The sequence below is a fragment of the Chrysochloris asiatica genome, unplaced genomic scaffold (genome assembly GCF_000296735.1).
Source record: "Chrysochloris asiatica unplaced genomic scaffold, ChrAsi1.0 scaffold00077, whole genome shotgun sequence".
NCBI lineage: Eukaryota > Metazoa > Chordata > Mammalia > Afrosoricida > Chrysochloridae > Chrysochloris > Chrysochloris asiatica.
This window is the reverse complement of record NW_006408595.1, coordinates 6,225,491-6,244,305: the sequence shown is the minus strand read 5'-3', so window position 1 is coordinate 6,244,305 and position 18,815 is coordinate 6,225,491. Positions and strand designations below refer to the sequence as shown.

The 18,815-nt window shown below is 36.9% G+C and overlaps 1 protein-coding gene across 3 annotated transcripts in view; it reads left to right on the top strand.

Annotated features, from left to right (window-relative positions):
- Window positions 1-18,815, top strand: part of YAF2 (YY1 associated factor 2) — a 132,487-nt gene that overhangs the window by 31,376 nt on the left and 82,296 nt on the right. Inside the window, exon 3 of one of the 3 annotated variants that reach the window (XM_006865306.1) lies at window positions 1,289-1,360. The exons of the other annotated variants lie outside the window; for them this stretch is intronic. Coding sequence (XP_006865368.1) covers window positions 1,289-1,360 — 72 coding nt within the window. The remainder of the gene's footprint in view (window positions 1-1,288; window positions 1,361-18,815) is intronic. 3 annotated transcript variants of the gene reach the window in all.

The window sequence follows — 18,815 nt, the reverse complement described above, 5'->3', positions numbered from 1 at the left end:
GTTCACACAAATTTATTAGGAATCTTTGTAGAAATCCCTTTTTTGGTATTTATTGATTACAGTTAGAAATGGAGATCTCGGGAGTGTCCCTGTTTAAATGAATGGGTTATAGCTAATATACTTTTAAAACTCAGATTATAGAAAAACAAATAAAATTTATTACCCAAGGCAATTTGTATATGAAAATTAAATACAAATCTAGCACATGTGTGCTATCATAGGTTAATAAATATAAGATTTTCACTGAACTACATTTTCCATTTATTATTGCTAAACAATGATTTTATAATCCTTTCAGTCCTATTTCTCTTCAAACAAGTAGTCTACATACTTACTTTACTTTGTTTCCATAGAATGAAGAGCCATGAAACTATAGTTTCTTGAAGGTAGAGGATGATTGTTGAGCAGCATATTGGTAAAGGGAGAGGTACTATTAAAATACCTGCCTTCAACTGCAACTAGTGTTTGAAGTCTTCATTTTTGTAATACATTAATATGAACATGAACCTGATAAATATGTATTGAGTTAAAGATAACAGAATATCTAAATGTGAACTTGGTGATGAGCTTTTTTTCTCCTTTTGGTTATAGCTAGCTTTTTGCTTTTTTTTTTTTAAATAACATGTCTATTTGTAGATGATTATTTTACAAGTGTAACACATTATCAAAATTATTGGTTTTCCTTTGTTTATATACTTCATTTAAAGTCTACATTATTATTTATCAATAACCTGATATTTTTATGTATGTACTGATTGGTTTCTTGTAGCTGATAAAATGGTATTTTACAGAATTACTGGGAATTGTATTGATGCTTTTTTCCTCAGAAGTCTTACAGATTGTTAGATGGTGCATTTTTGCCAAAATTTGGAGAATGTTAATAACAATGACTAGTTAAGAAATGTCAGATTTTAATCAGCTAACTATCTTGTACTAATTAAAAATGGTAGCGTCGTTTCAATGAAATGAAAGAATATTTTTCCTTCTTAAAATATAGCTACCATTACAATAGGAATTTTTAAATGAAGGCATTCACATTATTTTCTTTCCCTGGGTTCCTGATAATGCTAGAAGTTGCTGTTGACATTGTACTTGGCAAATTGTTTTGTATACTTTGTATTTTTGTATGTATTTATAGTTACCTGTTGAATTTACAACTCTTTCCCTTGTAGTTCTACATATAATAATAATCTCAAATAAAATTAAATAATCTTCTTATTCTGATAGAGAAGAAAAGGCTGGATCACTTACCAGTAACTGGAGTTCTCCTATTGGGTAATCTCCACAGATCCACATTCTTTGAAGTTATTGTGAATGCCTCGAGGACCAAGGAACCGTTGAAATTTCCAATTTCAGGAAGGTAAGCAAGTGCAACGAAGCATGTCTGTAGCATCTCCCAAATCCCCTCCCCCAACTTTCTTACATATACGTCTGTACTGCATGCCCCCTCAGTTCCAGTGGATGCCCATCAGGAAGATTCTGATGCTGGATGGAAGGGCAAGAGAGGTGGATCTGTGAGGGAAAAGACCCAATAGGATAACTCAAGTTACTGGTAAGTAATCCACTTTTCACAAACTTGAGATTTTTTTTTCCTTTAACTGCTTCTTTTTTTAGAAGGAGTTTAATTACAAAGGAAGGAAGTTGTTTAGGATAACTTATAAATTTCATGTAGATTATAGAATTTATTGTATGGATGATAAATACCCACATTGCTAATGATTATATGAATTAATTTGTGGTTATAGTTAGTTATTATTTTATATAATTGTTGATGTGTACCATTGAGTTGGTTCCAACTCATATTGACCCTGTATGGGGTTTCCCAGAGCTCCTGGGTAAGAACTGTTCAGCCTTGCGGTTAGCAGTCTTGTGCTGGTCCTATAATTATATAATTGGTTGTTAAAGTGCTGTTCAGTTGGCTCCAACCCATAGCAACCCTGTGTATGGTTTCCAAAGAGCAGCTGGTGAGCTTGAACCGCTGACCTTACAGTTCAAATCAACTTTGTAGTCCAGCACATTAACCCACAATACCACACCAGGACTCCATAGTTATATAATAGCTATTTCTAAAAAAGTTAAATGTTCATTGACTTTTGGTAAATAATATAATGGTTCTAAAGCAATATAGGGAAGTTGTATCTTGGAATCTTATAAATTGTGTTATTAAGATGTTCTGTTAATAACCATTTGTATTGTAAAATTTATGCATGTGCCAAATTTAGTCATTCTTTAGGCATGCTAGAGTGAACATCAAGAATAGTTCTATGTTAAATGACTAGTATTTATTAATGACATAGTTTTCAGTGTACCTTTTAACTTCATTGACAGTAAATTTGGAAAATAATATAAGGTATATTACCACTTCATTGTGCAGAGTTGATGTGAAGGGTAGCAGAATTGGTTCAGTGTGAATTCTTTGGTTCCACATGTACCTGATTATTGAATGGGCATATATTGCAGTTAGAGTTACTTGCTTCTAGTTTCCCTCTCACTTATTCTGTATTGTTATAGGTTACTATTTCTAAAAGGGTACTTTCAACACAGAGAGAGCCAAGTATGGTACCCTGGTATAGCTATTTAAAAACTTCTAATGCATTTGTTTCTCAGTTAAGGCCTCTCTTAATCTAATCCCATCCTACTTTTTAAACTCTAATTTCTTCAATTTGAATTTACCTCTAGGTAGTTTATTTTGAAATGACCTTTACGTTATACTTTCCTATACTTTAAGGCTGTGGTAAAGTCTTACCATTCCCATAAGTCCTTTTGTGTTAATATCTTTGTTACCTCAGTTTTCTTAGTAGAAAAATTGAAATGATTAGTCTTCGGATACTAGCTTCAAGTTGTACTACCGTTTCTTAATCTAGGTTGTACGTTCTTTGAGAGCAGGGATAGGATTTTATCTATCTATCTATCTATCTATCTATCTATCTATCTATCTATCTATCTATCTATCTATCTATCTATCTATCTTACTCAGTTCCTAACATAAGTAATTGAGATTAAATTGTTGTTGTTGGTGGTGTTGTTATGTGCCGTAGAGTTGCTTCTGACTCATAGCGACCCTGTACAGGGTTTCCAAGGCTGTAAATCTTTACGGAAGCCAAAAGCCTCATCCTTCTCCCACAGAACAGCTGGTAGTTTTGAATTGCTGACCCTGAGGTTAGCAGACCGATTCGTAATCACTATTAAATTGTATCTAGTAACAAAATTCACTTTTCACATAGAGTCATAAATAGGCTTACCATTAGTTTTTCCATTTATAAAAGAGGTCCATTTGCTTCATTGGTCTTGTTTGTTTTGTATTTTCTTCTTAACCATTTTATTCCCTTACTACTAGTTGTTGTTGTTAAGTGCTGTCAAGTCAATTCCAACCCATAGCGACCTTGTATAGCAGCTGGTGAACTTGAACTGCCGACCATGCAGTTCAAATGACTTTGTAGTCTGGCGCATTAACCCACAGCGCCACACCAGGACTTCTAGGTATAATGAAATTATAATTTTAAGTATAATACAAACTTCTGTGTTTTGTTTTTTTCAATTTTGATTTTCAGAGAGTTAATTAGGATGGCTTCACTTTAAAACTGCTGTAAAATGTCAGGAAATAAGCTGGAAATTCAAGTTTATTTGAGGTTTGAATAGCTTAGATTATTGCTTGATTTTCAGAAACCTAATTTCAAGGTCATTGAAGGAAGAAAATGTCTTTTAACAAATTATCATTTCTAATAATCACCATAGAACCAATTCAGTTTCAATATTTGTTTAAGGCAAGATATCAGATGATTTGAGTATGGCGCTGTAGGGGATAGACACTGGACTGCAGGGTTGGTTTGAACCATAAGGTTGGTTGTTTAAATTCACCAGTCGCTCTTCGGAAACCCTAAACAGGGTATCTATGAGATGTAACCGACTCAACAGCACATAACCAATCTATCTACAACACAGACTGTTGAGTCTCATAGTTTCTTTGGTATGATAATGACATTGTGGTTATATGGAGAATAGCCTCATTCTTAGGATCTATATGTTGAATGTTACACTGTTGAATTGAAAATTTTTAAAGACGTTTAGAGAAGGTATATATAAAAAACAAATTTTATTGTGTTTCAGTTTCTCTGATTCTTAACTGGGTACAGTTGAACTTGCTCTTTTCCTGCCTTGATGCATATAGAAACTGTTAAGCGTGACATTTGGCAGAATAGCAGTCAAGAAGATTTTCAGGAAGTGTTGTGTGTTTTTTTTCTTCTTTCAAATAAACATTAAAGTAGAGCTCATAATAAACTTTTTCAGAGAACATTTTGCTTAAAGTATATCTGGTAGATTGGTTGGTTATTTGCCATGGAATCACTTCTGGCTCATAGTGTCACTTTCTAGGGTTTCTGAGGCTGTAAGTCTTTATGGGAGCAGAAAGCCTTGTCTTTCACCTGCGGAATGTCTCGTAGTTTCAAACTGCTGACCTTGAAGTTAGCAGTCTGACTTGTAACCACTACGCTGTCAGAGCTCCTTAAAATATATCTACTTCCACTAATTATAAAAGAACTAAATAAATGAATGGACAAAAGAGATTAGAGGCAGCACCAAAGATAAGTTGTTTATTTGAAGATAAAAGTAAGAATTCTTCCAGAACATAGAACAGAGAAATATGGAGATGAAAAATATGAAAGGAAAGCTAATATCTCTAAATTCAGAAGTTCTATCATATATCTAAAAGGAGCTCTAGTAGCGTAGTGATTACAAATCGGGCTGCAAACCTCAAGGTTGGCAGTTCGAAACTACCAGCAGTTCCGCGGGAGAAAGATGAGGCGGTCTGCTCCCGTAAAGATTTACAGCCTTGGAAACCCTGTTACAGGGTCGCTATGGGTCGGAATCTACTCAACAGCACTTAACAACAACAACTACATCTTATATCTAATATGATTTCGAGAAGACAGCCTGTATAGAGTGTATGGAGAAGCAGTATTGAAGAAAAGGTGACTTAAGAATTTTCAAGAATTATAAGAATAAGAAATTATAAAATAATTAGATCTGCATCATGTCATTATAAGCATTGTATTAATTCTTGAGTTATGTTACAAAATTGGTACTTAGGGATACATTTATAGTTTCATCCTGGTGTGGCACTGTGGGTTAATACACTGGACTGTAAACTTTAGTTTGAACCACAAAGTTGGTAGTTCAAGCTCACCAGCTGCTCCTTAGAAACCCTAGGCAGGATTGCTATGGGTCAGAACCTATCTGTGGTACTTAATAACAGCATATACATATATTATATTGTAAACTTGAAAATAAATGAACTAGATATTCAACTGAAAAAAATAAAAATAGAAGAAAGTAAAAGAAAAGCGAGGGAAAGGAATGAATAAAAAAACAAAGACCAGTGAGAACCAATATGTTGTTGTTAATTGTCATGTTAATTCCAATCATGGCAACTCTGTATAGGGTTTGCAAGGAGCATCTGGTGAGCTTGAACCACTGACCTTGCAGTTCAAACAACTTTGTGGTCCTACACATTAACCCTCAGCACCACACCAGAACTCCCTAAGAACCAATAGAGTGGATCAATACAATTAAATCTGGTTCTTTCTGACTGATAAAATTATGGAAGAATTCATTGAGAAAAAACAGGGTTTCAAGTAGTTCTGTCTGGTTCAGTCATGGCTGATGAAGCAAAACCTCAATAGACCCACATTTGTAGACTAGATGTAGCAGAATTATGGTCAGCATGCAAGTTGCATAGCAACCACATTTCTTGAATGGCATAGTCAGAATATATATAGTTGACCCACTCAAAGATAACAGTCATCTGAGCCAGCCACTTTGAATATTTGTTTTCTCCACAGTTCTGATAAAATAATTCAGTCTCCTGTATCAAGTGCCTGTAAGGATCCTCCTGAAAGGGCTCACTGTGTCTCTTTCAAGTCTTCCGTTCTAGGGTTTTGACCTGTAATATTTCTTGCTCAGTTTTGGTTCTGGTGAATCCACATTTTACAAATTCTGATCTGTTCTGCATCAGCCATGACTGGACTAGTTATGAGGCCCTGAGAAAAACAGAGATGACACAAATAGTAAGATTTAAGAAGGGGGATATAACTGAAAATACAACAGTGATTTAAAAATCTCAAGAGATTATAATTAGTTTACATAATGTTAGATGAAGTACTGTTTTCTAGAAAACAAAATTTCTAAAATTGACTGTATTAGAAAAAGAAAATTCAGAGAAACCAAAAACCATTAAAGAAATTGAAGCTGCTGTAAATTCCCTCCCAAAAGAATAGTTTTCCTTATAAAAACAGTTTTTATTGAGATACGATTCACATATACAATTTAGTCACTTTTGGTATATTCACAGAACTGTGCAATTGTCACCACCGTGAAATTCAGAAAATTTTAGAAAGTAACCCTGTCACCATAAACATTCTTTCGGAGTTCCCTCAACCCTTCTATTCCTAGGCAACTGTGAATATACTTAATGTTCCTGTAGATTTGCCTGTTCTAGACATTTCATATAAATGAAGTTATACATTATGTAACCCTTAGTGTTTTCCATGTGTGTAAATACTCTGTTTTTATGTCTGAACAATTCGTTGTATGGATACACACCATGTTATGTTTTCATCAGCTGATATTTGTGTGATTTAAACTTTGGAGCTATTACGAATAATGCTGCTATGAACAGTCAGATGTATATGTTTTTGTGTGGACATATTTTTTGTAATTCTTTTATACCCAAAATATACCTAAAAGTAGAGCTGTTAGGCCATATGGGAAATGTATATTTAAAGTTTTGAGATGGTATCAGATTTTTATCTTCAACATATGAGGGCTCTACTTTTCCTACATTTTTGTGAACACTTAACTCTTTTTTAAATTATAGTTACCCTAGTGGACGTGAAGTAGTACCTCAAGGAATGTTGTTGCTCATGATATTTTAGTTATAATTTAAGATATATTTTGTGGCAACAGATGACCCCAAAATTATGCAATTTGATCTAGAGAATGGAAAGAGGGGAAAGCTGCTCAATCCATTTTATTCAGTTAAGTTTAGCATTGAAACCTTAACTGAAAAGAACATATAAGGGAAATGAATATATCATTCAGTCTCATTATGAACAAAGACACAAAAATTTAAATTTAAGATTGGAACATAAGGATAGATCAATATTTGAAAATTTTATCAATATTTATAAGATAAAAAGATACAGTTTAGGAAAAAAGCATTTTGGTAGATTGAGTAGAAGTATATGATAAATTTAAAATCCATTAATGTTTTAATATTTTTACAAACCCTCATAAACTGTGAAGAGAAGTTAACTTTTTTTCCTTCCAGGAAAGCTGTCTTTCTAATAGCAAGCATTATGTTTAATAGTGACATCTAAAGTATATTTCCATTGAAGTCAAGAATGGAATAAATATTTCTGTATAAATACTATTTAGTATAATATTAGAGTCCTTGTTCTAGGGGGGGAAATCCAGAAACATGGGAAAGGGAGGGAAATAATAAATATTATTGGCGAATGGTAGTGTCCTGGTGTGGTGCTGTAAGATAAGCACTGGACTGCTAACCTCATGGTCAGCGGTCCAAGCCCATCAGCCACTCCTGGAAACTCTATACACAATCAATATGAGTTGGAGTTGACTTAACAACAATAATTGTCTAATGAGATTAGCATTTTCTTGGAAATTAAAAAAAAGTTTTTTCAACAGATTTTTTGTTAAAAAGAAAATTAAAGTTAGTGGATATAAGATCAACATTTAAATTGGCAATAACCTTTTAGAAAATAAATAAGGTCTCTTTTACAGCAAATTCTATGGACTTCTGGTGTGGATCAGTACTGAACTTCAAACCACAAAGTCGGCAACTCAAACCCACCCGTTGCTCCTTGAAAACCCTTGGAAACCTTTGGAAACTCCTTGGAAACTTAACAACAACATATGGAGTTATAAAATTTTATTGGCGTTGTTAAGTGCCATCCAGTCAGTTGCAACCTATAGCAACCCTATATATGGTTCCAAGGAGCAGCTAGTGAGCTTGAACTGCCAACTTTGCAGTTTGAACTGACTTTGCAGTTCGGTGTATTAACCAACAGCACCACACCAGGGCTGCTTAAAGTTGTATTGTTGTCAAGTACCATTGAGTAGATTCCGACTCTTAGGGACACTATAGGGTTTTCCAAGGAGCAGCTGGTGAGCTTGAACCACTGACCTTACAGTTCAAACCAGCTTTTCAGTCCAGCACATTAACCCACAACCTCACACCAGGATCATTAAGGGTTATAAAATTAAACATGAGTCGTGGTGTGGCTCGATAGGGTAAGCGCTAGACCGCAAGGTCAGTTTGAACTGCAAGGTTGGCAGATGCTGCTCCTTGGAAACCTATATAGGGTCGCTATGCGTTGTAACTGCCTCTACAGCACTCAATAGCAACAGCAAAAGGCAGGCTAAAGTATATTTATGGATGGAAAATATTAATATTACCAAAAAGTTACTTCTCTGTGAATTAAATGTAGTTCTAGACAAAAATCTGTTTTTTTTTTTTTTTTTTTTTTTAGTAAATTCTATTCATATGAAGGAGCTCTGGTAGCGTAGTGGTTACGAATCGGGCTGTGAACCGCAAGGTCAGCAGTTCTAAACTACCAGCTGCTCCATGGGAGAAAGATGAGGATTTCTGCTCCCGTAAAGATTTATAGCCTCGGAAACCCTGTACAGGGTCGCTATGCGTCGGAACCGACTCAGTGGCACTTAACAACAACAACATTCATATGTAAAACCAAATGTGCATAAATAACAGACTGTTCTGACTTTTTCCCTCTTGGATATTAAAACTTTTTAAAAACATTGTATTTAAAGTGGAATACAGCATACCCACTGTCATCAAGTCAGTCTGACTCCTAGTGACCCTATAGGAAAGAGTACTGTTCCTTAGATTTTCTGAGACTATAAATCTTTATGAGAAAAGAACCGTGGATCAGCTGGTGGGTTTGAACATGGTTAGTTGGTTATATGCTGTGGAGTCAGTTCCAGCTTACTGTATTTAGCAACAATAAAAACTACAAGCCATCCGTTTCACCTATCAGATGATAAAGTTCATGGTGGGAAACATATTACTTACATACTTTAAAATCCAGTAATTACAATTCAAGATACTACTCTAAAGATACTCCACATTTGTTCATTGACTGTTTCTACAGGATTATTCATTTAGAAAAAACCCAAAGCTGCTAAATGTGTATCAGTAGGGCATTTGTAAATAAGATGGAATAGTCATATAATGGAGAATTACCTGGAGCTGTGTTTAGATTGGACTTCTGGGGTGTGGCACTCTGTAAGATAAGCACTGGACTGCTAACTACAAGGTTGGCGGTCAAACCCACCAACCAGCTGCTCCTCAAAAGCCCTGTAGAAGGTAGCTATGAGTTAGAACTGACTTGGTGGTACTTAGCGAAAGCAACAGTGTTTAGATTATTGTTTGATTTTTTTTTTTTTTTTTGAAGACTCACATTGTACTTGCTATGACAAGGAACTATTCCAAGCATTTTATGAATATTAATCCTCATAAGAATTCAGATGTGGGTACTATTATTACCTCAATTTAACAGGATTCTGAAGCTCAGAAGGATAATTTCTCTTGTAGCTAATAAACAGGATAGGATTCACAGCTGGGATTTAAACCTCAGTCTCCTGGCTCAAGTCCTCTATGCACTGCTACCTTTTGATGTATGAATATAGACCTCATAAATGTACGGAAAAGTCAATTGCAAAATGATGTGAGCAATGAGCTCTTCTTGTTGAGCTTTGTCCACCTTGGTGGTTAGCAGTCCAGTGCTTATCCTACAGTGTTGCACCACGGTCATCATGTTGTTAAGTGCTGTCTAGTGGGTTTCAACTCATAGTCACCCTGTATAGGGTTTCTGAAGAAAGGTTAGTGTGTTTGAACTGCCAAACTTGAAGTTAGGAGCTTATTGCTTATCCTAAAGCCCCACATCAGGACATCAGTGTTGTTGTTAAGTTAGTTGTTAAGTAAGTTGTTAAGTGTTATTGTTAAGAGTTGAATCCAACTCATAGCGACCTGGTATAGAATTTCCAAGGTGCAGTTGATGAGTTTGAACTGCTGACCTTGTGGTTCAAACCAACCTATAGTCCAGAGCTTTGTCCCACAACGCCACACCAGGACTCCAGGACACCAGTTGTTACTACAAATTCACAGTAATGATGACCTTTGGAGCAGGGTTAGAAGATGAGGGAGGTCTGGTGATGCTGATGGAAGGAAACTAGGTTTATGGGTAACTGCATTTTTTTTCTTTAAAAAAATGTTGTTAGGTGCCATTGAGTCAGCTTTGACTTACGGCAACCATATGCACAGTAGAATGAAACACTGTCTAGTTTTGCATCATTCTCACAATCATTGTTAAGCTTGAGCCCATTGCTGCTGCCAACATGCCAATCCATCTCATTGGGGTTCTTACTGTTTTTTGCTGACTTTCCACTTAACCTAATAAGATATCGTACTCCAGGGACTCTACTCCCTCTTGATAATATGTCAGAAACAGGAGAGATGAAGTCTGACCAAATGGCTCCTAAGGAACATTTTGGTTGTTTTTCTTCCAACACAGATTTGTTTGTTCTTCTAGCAGTCCATGGTGCTTAAATATTCTTGTTCTATGCCATAACTCGAATGCATTAATTCTAGAATATGTTGTTGTTGTTGTTGTCAGGTGCCATTGAGTCGGAACTGACTCATAGCGACCCCATGCACAGCAGAATGAAACAATGTCTGATCATGGGTCAACCTCACTACCACCGCCACACTTGACGCCATCAATGATGCCACCTGGCCGATCCGTCTCCTTGGGGGTCTTCCTCTTTTTCTCTGACACTCCAGCTTACCCAGCATGACATCCTTCTCCAGCGACTGTCCCCTCCTGACAATATGTGCAAAGTATAAGAGACGAAGTTTAGCCATCTTGGCCTCCGAGGAGCACTCTGGCTGCACTTCTTCCAAAACAGATCTATTGGTTCTTTTGGCAGTCCATGGCACTTTTAGTATTCTCCTCCAACACCACAACTCAAATGCATCAATTCTACGATCTGCCTGCTTCACTGTCCAGCTTTCGCATCCATATGAGGTTATGGAAAATACCATGGCTTGGGTCAGGCGCACCTTAGTCCTCAAGCTGACATCTTTGCTCTTCAACATTTAAAAAAAAAAGTTCCTGTGCAGCAGATTTGCCTAATGGAATACGTCATCTCGTCATCTGATCTCTTAACTGCTGCTTCTGCAAATGTTGATAGTTGAATATATATATATATATATATATTTGTTGTTAACTCATAGCATCCCTGCATAGAGTTTCTCATATATATGTGTGTGGAATATTGGTGTGGTGCTGTAGGATAAGCACTGGACTGTAAGGTCAGTTTGAGCTGCAAGGTTGCTGGTTCAAACTTCCCAGCCTCTCCTCGGAAACCCTCTATGGCATCGCTATGAATCTGTCTATATATGTCTGTCTGTCTGTCTGTCTATCTATGTATTTATCAGTCTATATACATACACTATTGACTGTGCAAAGGCTTTCGATTGTGTGGATCATGACGAGCTATGGACAACATTGCAAAGTATGAGTATTCCAGAACACTTAATTGTGCTCATGAAGAATCTGTACCTGGACCAAGAAGCAGTTGTTTGAACAGAACATGGGAACACTGAATGTTTTAAAATTAAAAAGTTGTGCGACAAGGTTGTATTCTTTCACCATACTTATTCAATCTGTGTGCTGAGCAAATAATATGAGAAGCTGGGTTCTATGAAGAAAAACGTGGCATCGGGATTGGAGAAAGACTCGTTAACAACCTGCGATATGCAGATATACAACCTTACTTGCCGAAAGTGAAGAGGACTTAAAACATTTACAGATGAAGATCCAAGAGCACAACCTTCGGTATGGATTACATCTCAATGTTAAGAAAACAAAAATCCTCACCACTGGACCAATAAGCAACATTCTTATCAACGGAGAAAAGATTGAAGTTGTCAAGGACTTCATTCTTCTTGGATCTATCAACTATCTACACTCATGGAAGCAGCAGTCAAGACATCAAATGACGTATTGCATTAGGCAAATCTGCTGCACAAGACCTTTTTAAAGTGTTGAAGAGCAAAGATGTCAGCTTGACGTCTAAGGTGCGCCTGACCCAAGCCATGGTATTTTCAATGACCTCATATGCATGTGAAAGCTGGAGAGTGAATAAGGAAGACCATAGAAGAATTGATGCCTTTGAGTTATGGTGTTGGAGGAGAATACTAAAAGTGCGATGGGCTGCGAAAAGAACCAATAGATCTGTTTTGGAAGAAGTGCAGCCAGAGTGTTTCTTAGAGGTCAAGATAGCCAAACTTGGTCTCTCATACTTTGGACATGTTGTCAGGAGGGACAAGTTGCCTGAGAAGGATATCATGTTTGGTAAGATGGAGGGTCAGAGAAAAAGAGGAAGACCCCCAATGAGATGGATTGGTCAGGTTGCAGCATCGATGGACTTAAGTGTGGCGGTGGTAGTGAGGTTGGCCCATGATCAGACATTGTTTCGTTCTGTTGTGCATAAGGTCGTTATGAGTCGGTGCCGACTCGATGGCACCTAACAACAACAATAAATATGCATACACACAAATGCACATACATGGTAGTGGTATGCTGTGGAGTGGGTTCCGACTCATAGCGACCATGCGTAGGTTTTCTGAGGCTGCAAATCTTTCCAGAAGCAGAAAGCCTCATCTTTCTGCTGTGGAATGGTTGGTAGTTTCGAACTGCTGATCTTGAGGTTAGGAGCCTAACTCGTAACCACTATGCTACTAGAACTCCTATACATACATACATATACATACACATATATATGGGGAACGTGATGACTCCATGCATTAAGCACTGGACTGGAAGTCACAAAGTCATGTTTCAAGCTTGCCAGCTGCTCTGTGGAAGAAAGGTGAGGCTTTATGCTCCCGTGAACATTTAAAGCCTTGGAAATGCACACAGGATTGCTATGAGTCAGAAGCAACTCGACAACACACACACAATTTTATATAAATGTTTGGAGTCCTGGTGTCGTGTTGTAGGATAAGCACTGGACATTAAGGTTGTTTGAATCCTGGCCCAACCAATTTGACACAAAACTTTAACTGTTAGAAAACTTATGCGCAAATATCTATTTTTCTTTTCCCATTCATAATTTTTCCCTCCAAATAAAAATAGGACAATGGGGGGGATATACAAATAGGAGAAGGGGATGAGTTTTTTATTTGAGCATGGGAAACCCAATGAAATCTTGATTGATCTCACAACCTCTTCTTGTACAAAACTACCAGAGTTAGTATAAATCTCTGTAATGGTCAGGAATTGTAGCTTGCTCAGCATTGTATTGTGAGAGTTTATTAATGTTTTGTGCTTAGAAGACGCCTAGGTGTTGGAATAAATGACATATTTTACCACTTTAGTTTCAGATTAACTCCTCAACCCAAAATTCTCCTTAAGTTATTACCAGGGATTTCTTCTATTGGTTTAGTTGCCAGATACTGAGGTAATTTGACTAAAACCAAATAAGACTTGTGTCAAAGAGCTCTGACTTGAGTAGTTATTTTAATCCATAGGAAATTTTGGATCTAGAAAATCCATTTTATTTTCATCGTGCTGAATTCAGTACATTAAAAAGAAACAACTAATATTGTTTTTCTCAACTACTTTATTTCCTTCTTTGTATTAGTGATACCTTGTAAAAGTGTTTTTTATTTCTCTACTTGTGGTATGTTTGATTTCCTAAAACTACATTCTCTTAAGGGATCAGTTATTATTTCCAGATCGTATTAATGTTTATAATAGGAAAATATCAGAGCCTTACACTTCTAACTCATGATCTATAATTAAGAAAGTCTTAAAGTATATTATTATACTTGATGGATGTAGTTAAACAGGAGAAATCCTGTTCCATGTGTATATACATAGTACTTCTTTCTTATTATGTAAGACATTTTCCTGAGATGACATGAAGAGAGCCTGGCAACCATTTGATAAATCATTTATGTCAGTAAATATATTTTCTGGACAGTTTAGTAAGCAGTCACTTATCTTCGTCTGAAAATCATCTTAGTAGGAGTTTGGGCAAGATGGAATAATAGACAGACACATTGAGCAGACCCTCTGCAGCAAAGACATGGGAGAACAACTGCAAGAGATACAGATCGTGGTCCTGGAACACCGAGCTTCAGAAGATAGGACAGAGAGGTTGACTGAGTGCTGACTGGAAGAGAAAACTAAACAGTAGCAGCAAGAGAGAAGAAAAGCAAGTATGCTATCAGCTGGTTTGGAGCTGCATGGCCATCTTGAGTTTTGTGAGCGGCTGTCAATACAGTAGGTGGGAGACAAGGAGGGGTGCAGTTCTCCCTTGTTCTCTTACCCTCCTGGGGTATGCCAGTCCCACCATCACCAACACAGCAGTAAGTGGCACCCCATCCTGCGCAGCCTCTACCTGCAGTTCTTTGTGGGGGTGTGTGAATCCACCCAGGACTATGCTACACAAATAGCGAAACAAAAATTGTGTTCAGATGTCTAGTCTCTGTCACATTTACTAGGAGACAGGTGGTAAGTGCCTGAGAATACTCCAATATGTAATCATCAATTAAATATAAACACGAGGCCACAGTGTTTTAGAGAAAACAGTTACAGCTTTCACACACACACAAAAAAACAAGACAGAGTACCTCAAACAAGTGAACAAAACATAGAGTCAGAATATATAATGCTAGAAATGGTATCAAAACTACTTGATAAGGAATTTAAAAGAATGCCATCTAGGTAACTCCAGAGATTTGCGGTAAATATCTCCCAAAGCAGGAAGACTTGAGGAAAATAGATACAAGAACAAACTGAAAAAATAAATGAAAAATTGGAAACCATACAAGAACAACAATTTGAAATAATAATATTTCAGAAATAGCTATGTATTGAAAGGGCATAAAATTGAATCAATACAAGACTGTTCGGTGAGCTTGAAGACAAATCTCAATACTCACCTTTGAGAGGAACAATCACAAAAAAGGATTTAAAATCTGAAGAAAACCTAAGATTCATGTGGGACACTATTAAGTGGAATAACATGCATATGATTATAATTCCAGAACAGGAAGAGACAAATGAAACCATAGAGAAAATTATCCGAGAGTTGCTGGAAGAAAACTTTGTTAACATCGTGAAAGACAGGAATTTAAATTCCAAACAGGATAGACCCCAAAAGAAAATCACCAAGACATGTTGTAATCAAACTTTTCAAAACCATAGACAAAAATGTTCTGAGAGCAGCATGGGAAAAACAAAAAATTACCTACAAAGAAGAATTCAAAAACTAAGTTCTGATTTCTCAGTAGAAACAATGTAGGAAAGAAGACAATGGGATAGCATATATGAAAACCTTTATAAGAAGAATATTGTCAACCAAGAATCATATATCCAACAAAATTGCCTATCAAATATGAGGGCAAAATTAGTACGTTGCCAGATAAACAGAAATTTACCAAAACCAGACTAACGTTATAAAAAATACTAAAGGGAATTTTTTTTGTACAGAGAACCAACAACAGCAACACTAACCTGAGACTAACATACGTGATAATATCACCCAGTACTCAACCTAGATATGGAATTATTCAGAGTAGAACCACCCTTTGTTGTTAAGTGCTGTCAAGTTGGTTCTGACTCAGAGCGACCCTGTATAGGTTTTCCTCGGCTGGTGAGTTTGAACTGCCGACCTTGTGACTCAAACTGACCTTAGCCCAGCCTTATCCTACAGCACCACACCAACACGCCTCCAAAACAAACCTTGTTAGTGCCATCAAGTCGGTCCCGACTCACAGCAACCCAGTATAGGGTTTCTGAGGAGTGACTGGTGAACTTAAACCACCAACCTTGTGGTTCAAACTGACCTTGCAATTTAGTGCATTAACCCACAGTGCCACATCAGGAATCCAAAACAAACCTAAAAGACTGAAAATAGGGAACTAGAGATACGTTTGCAGCAGAAATATCAAAACTTAGGAAAAGGGAATAATGTTGTTACAGAGCTTTCAAAATGAAGGGGAAATCAAGTAGATATCAAGAAAAAATAGCCTGTTGGGTGTTTGAGCAGCACCATGGTGGTCGGAAAGAACAAGCGCCTTACAAAAGGTGGCAGAAAAGGAGAGAAGAAGAAAGTGGTTGAGCCATTTTCTAAGAAAAATTGGTATGATGTGAAGGCACCAGCTGTGTTCAATATAAGAAATATTAGGAAAACACAAGGACTCAAGGAACCAAAATTGTATCTGATGGGCTCAAGGGTCATGCTTTTGAAGTGAGCCTTGCTGATCTTCAGAACAATGAAGTTGCATTTAGAAAATTCAAGCTAATTACTTAGAATGTTCAGGGCAAAAACTGCTTGACCAACTTCCATGGCGTGGATCTTACCCATGACAAAATATGCTCCATGGACAAAATGTGACAGATCATGATTGAAGCTCGTGTTGACATCAAGACTACATATGGTTATTTGATTCGCCTGTTCTGTGTTGGTTTTAGAAAAAAATGCAAAACCAGATTCGGAAGACATCTTATGCTCAGCACCAACAGGTCCGTCAAATCTGGAAGAAAATGATGGAAATCATGACCTGAGAGGTGCAGACAAATGACTTGAAAGAAGTGGTCAATAAACTGATTCCAGACAACATTGGAAAGGACATAGAGAAGGCTTGCCAGTTTATTTACTCTCTCCATGATGTGTTTGTTGGGAAAGTAAAAATGCTGAAGGAGCCCAAGTTTTTGTTGGGAAAACTCATGGAGCTTCATGGTGAAGGCAGTAGTTCTGGAAAAGGTACTGGAGATGAGACAGGTGCTAAAGTTGAACATGCTGATGGTCATGAACCACCAGTTGAATCTGTTCAAAATTCAGACTTTTAATGGTGACAAATAAAAGCTCTTATTTTGGGGAAAAAAGTAAACCTGACTGTAACCCTAAAACTAGACTAAGACTTAACCCTAGCCCTAGCCCAGTCCCTAGACCTAACAGTAACCCTAGTCCTAACCAAAACCTTAACCCTAACAATAAATGACCTAACTATAGACCTAGCCATAGACTTTTAAAAGACATTCCTGTGTATTCCATCTGGTGATGGTCACCAGATGGAATACACGGGAATCAAATTGACTGCATCTTGTGAAGAGACAGTAGAGAAGCATAATACCATCAGCCAGAACAAGGCCAGTGGCAGACTGTAGAGCAGACCATCAGTTGCTCATAATGCAAGTATTCAGGCTGAAGAAGAAGAAATGTAACACAAGTCCCTGAGAACCAAAATGTGGCCTTGAATATATCTAACCAGAATTTAGATACCATCTCAAGAACAGATTTGATGCATTAGGCACTAACAAGCAAAACCAAAGGAGTTTTAGGATGACATGAGAAAAAGCAAAAATTTATTTAAAAGACAGTAATCAAAGCAAAGACCACAAAGTGTCAGTAGAAACTCTGAAACTTGTTCTTAAGTGTAAAAAAGCTAACATGAATGCAAGAAATGAGGAAATAAAAGAAATGAACTGAAAATTTCAGTTCTTGAAGACAGAGACAACTATTACAATGAAATGTGCAAAGACCTGGAGTTAGAAAACCAAAAGGGAAGGACATGCTCATTATTTCTCAAGGTGAAAGAACTATAGAAAAAAATTCAAGGCTTGACTTGCAATATTGAAAACTTCTGTGTGCTAATGATGTGTTTGAGTTATGGTGTGGGAGGAGAATATTAAAAGTACCATAGACTGACAAAGCAAACAAATCTATGTTGGAAGAAGTACACCCAGAATGCGCCTTGGAAGCCAGGATGGCCCACGCTTTGTCTCTAATACTTCGAACATATTATCAGGAGGGAACACTCTCTGGAGAAGGATATCATGCTTGGTAAAGTGGAGTCTCGGAGGAAAAGACTCAAAACAAGATGGATTGCCACAGTGGGCTCAAGTGTGGCAATGATTGTGAGGTTGGCACAGGGCCAGGCAGTGTTTTGTTCTGTTGTGCATAGGGTCGCTATGAGTTGATAACTAACTCATTGGCATCTAGCATTAACAACAGCAAATGGGCAGAATATTGAATTATGTAAAAAGTACCACAAGAAGATGGAAGGAATATAGAGTCACTGTACCAAAAGAAATTGTAGATGTTCAACCATTTTAAGATGTAGCATGTGACCAAAAACCAGTGGTACTAAAGGGAGAAGTTCACAGCTGCACTGAAGGCATTGGTGGAACAAGGCTCCAAGAATTGATGGAATATTAATTGAAATCTTTGGAGAAATTGATGCAGGACTGGAGGCACTCACTTAATCTGTGTTAAGAAATTTGGAAGACAACTACTTTCCCCACCAATTGTAAAAGATCTATTTATACCCATTCCATAGAGGTGACCCAACAAAATGCAGAAATAATTAAGCAATATCACTAGTCTCATAGGCAAGTAAAATTTTCCTGAAGATAATTCAGAAATGGTTGTAACTGTACATAGACAGGGAATTGCCAGAAACTAAAGCTGGATTCAGAAAAGAATATGGAATGTAGGAATACCATTACTGATGTCAGATGGATCTTAACTGAAAACATAGAATATAAGAAAGATGTTTAGTTGTACTTTATTTTTATGAATATATTTTTAAAATATTTTATTGTGAATTGTGTGATAGTCTACATGGGAGAACATCAGCTTTACATTCATTCCATCATCCATCATTTCATTGGCATAGTTACCATCCCATCCATGCATCCTCA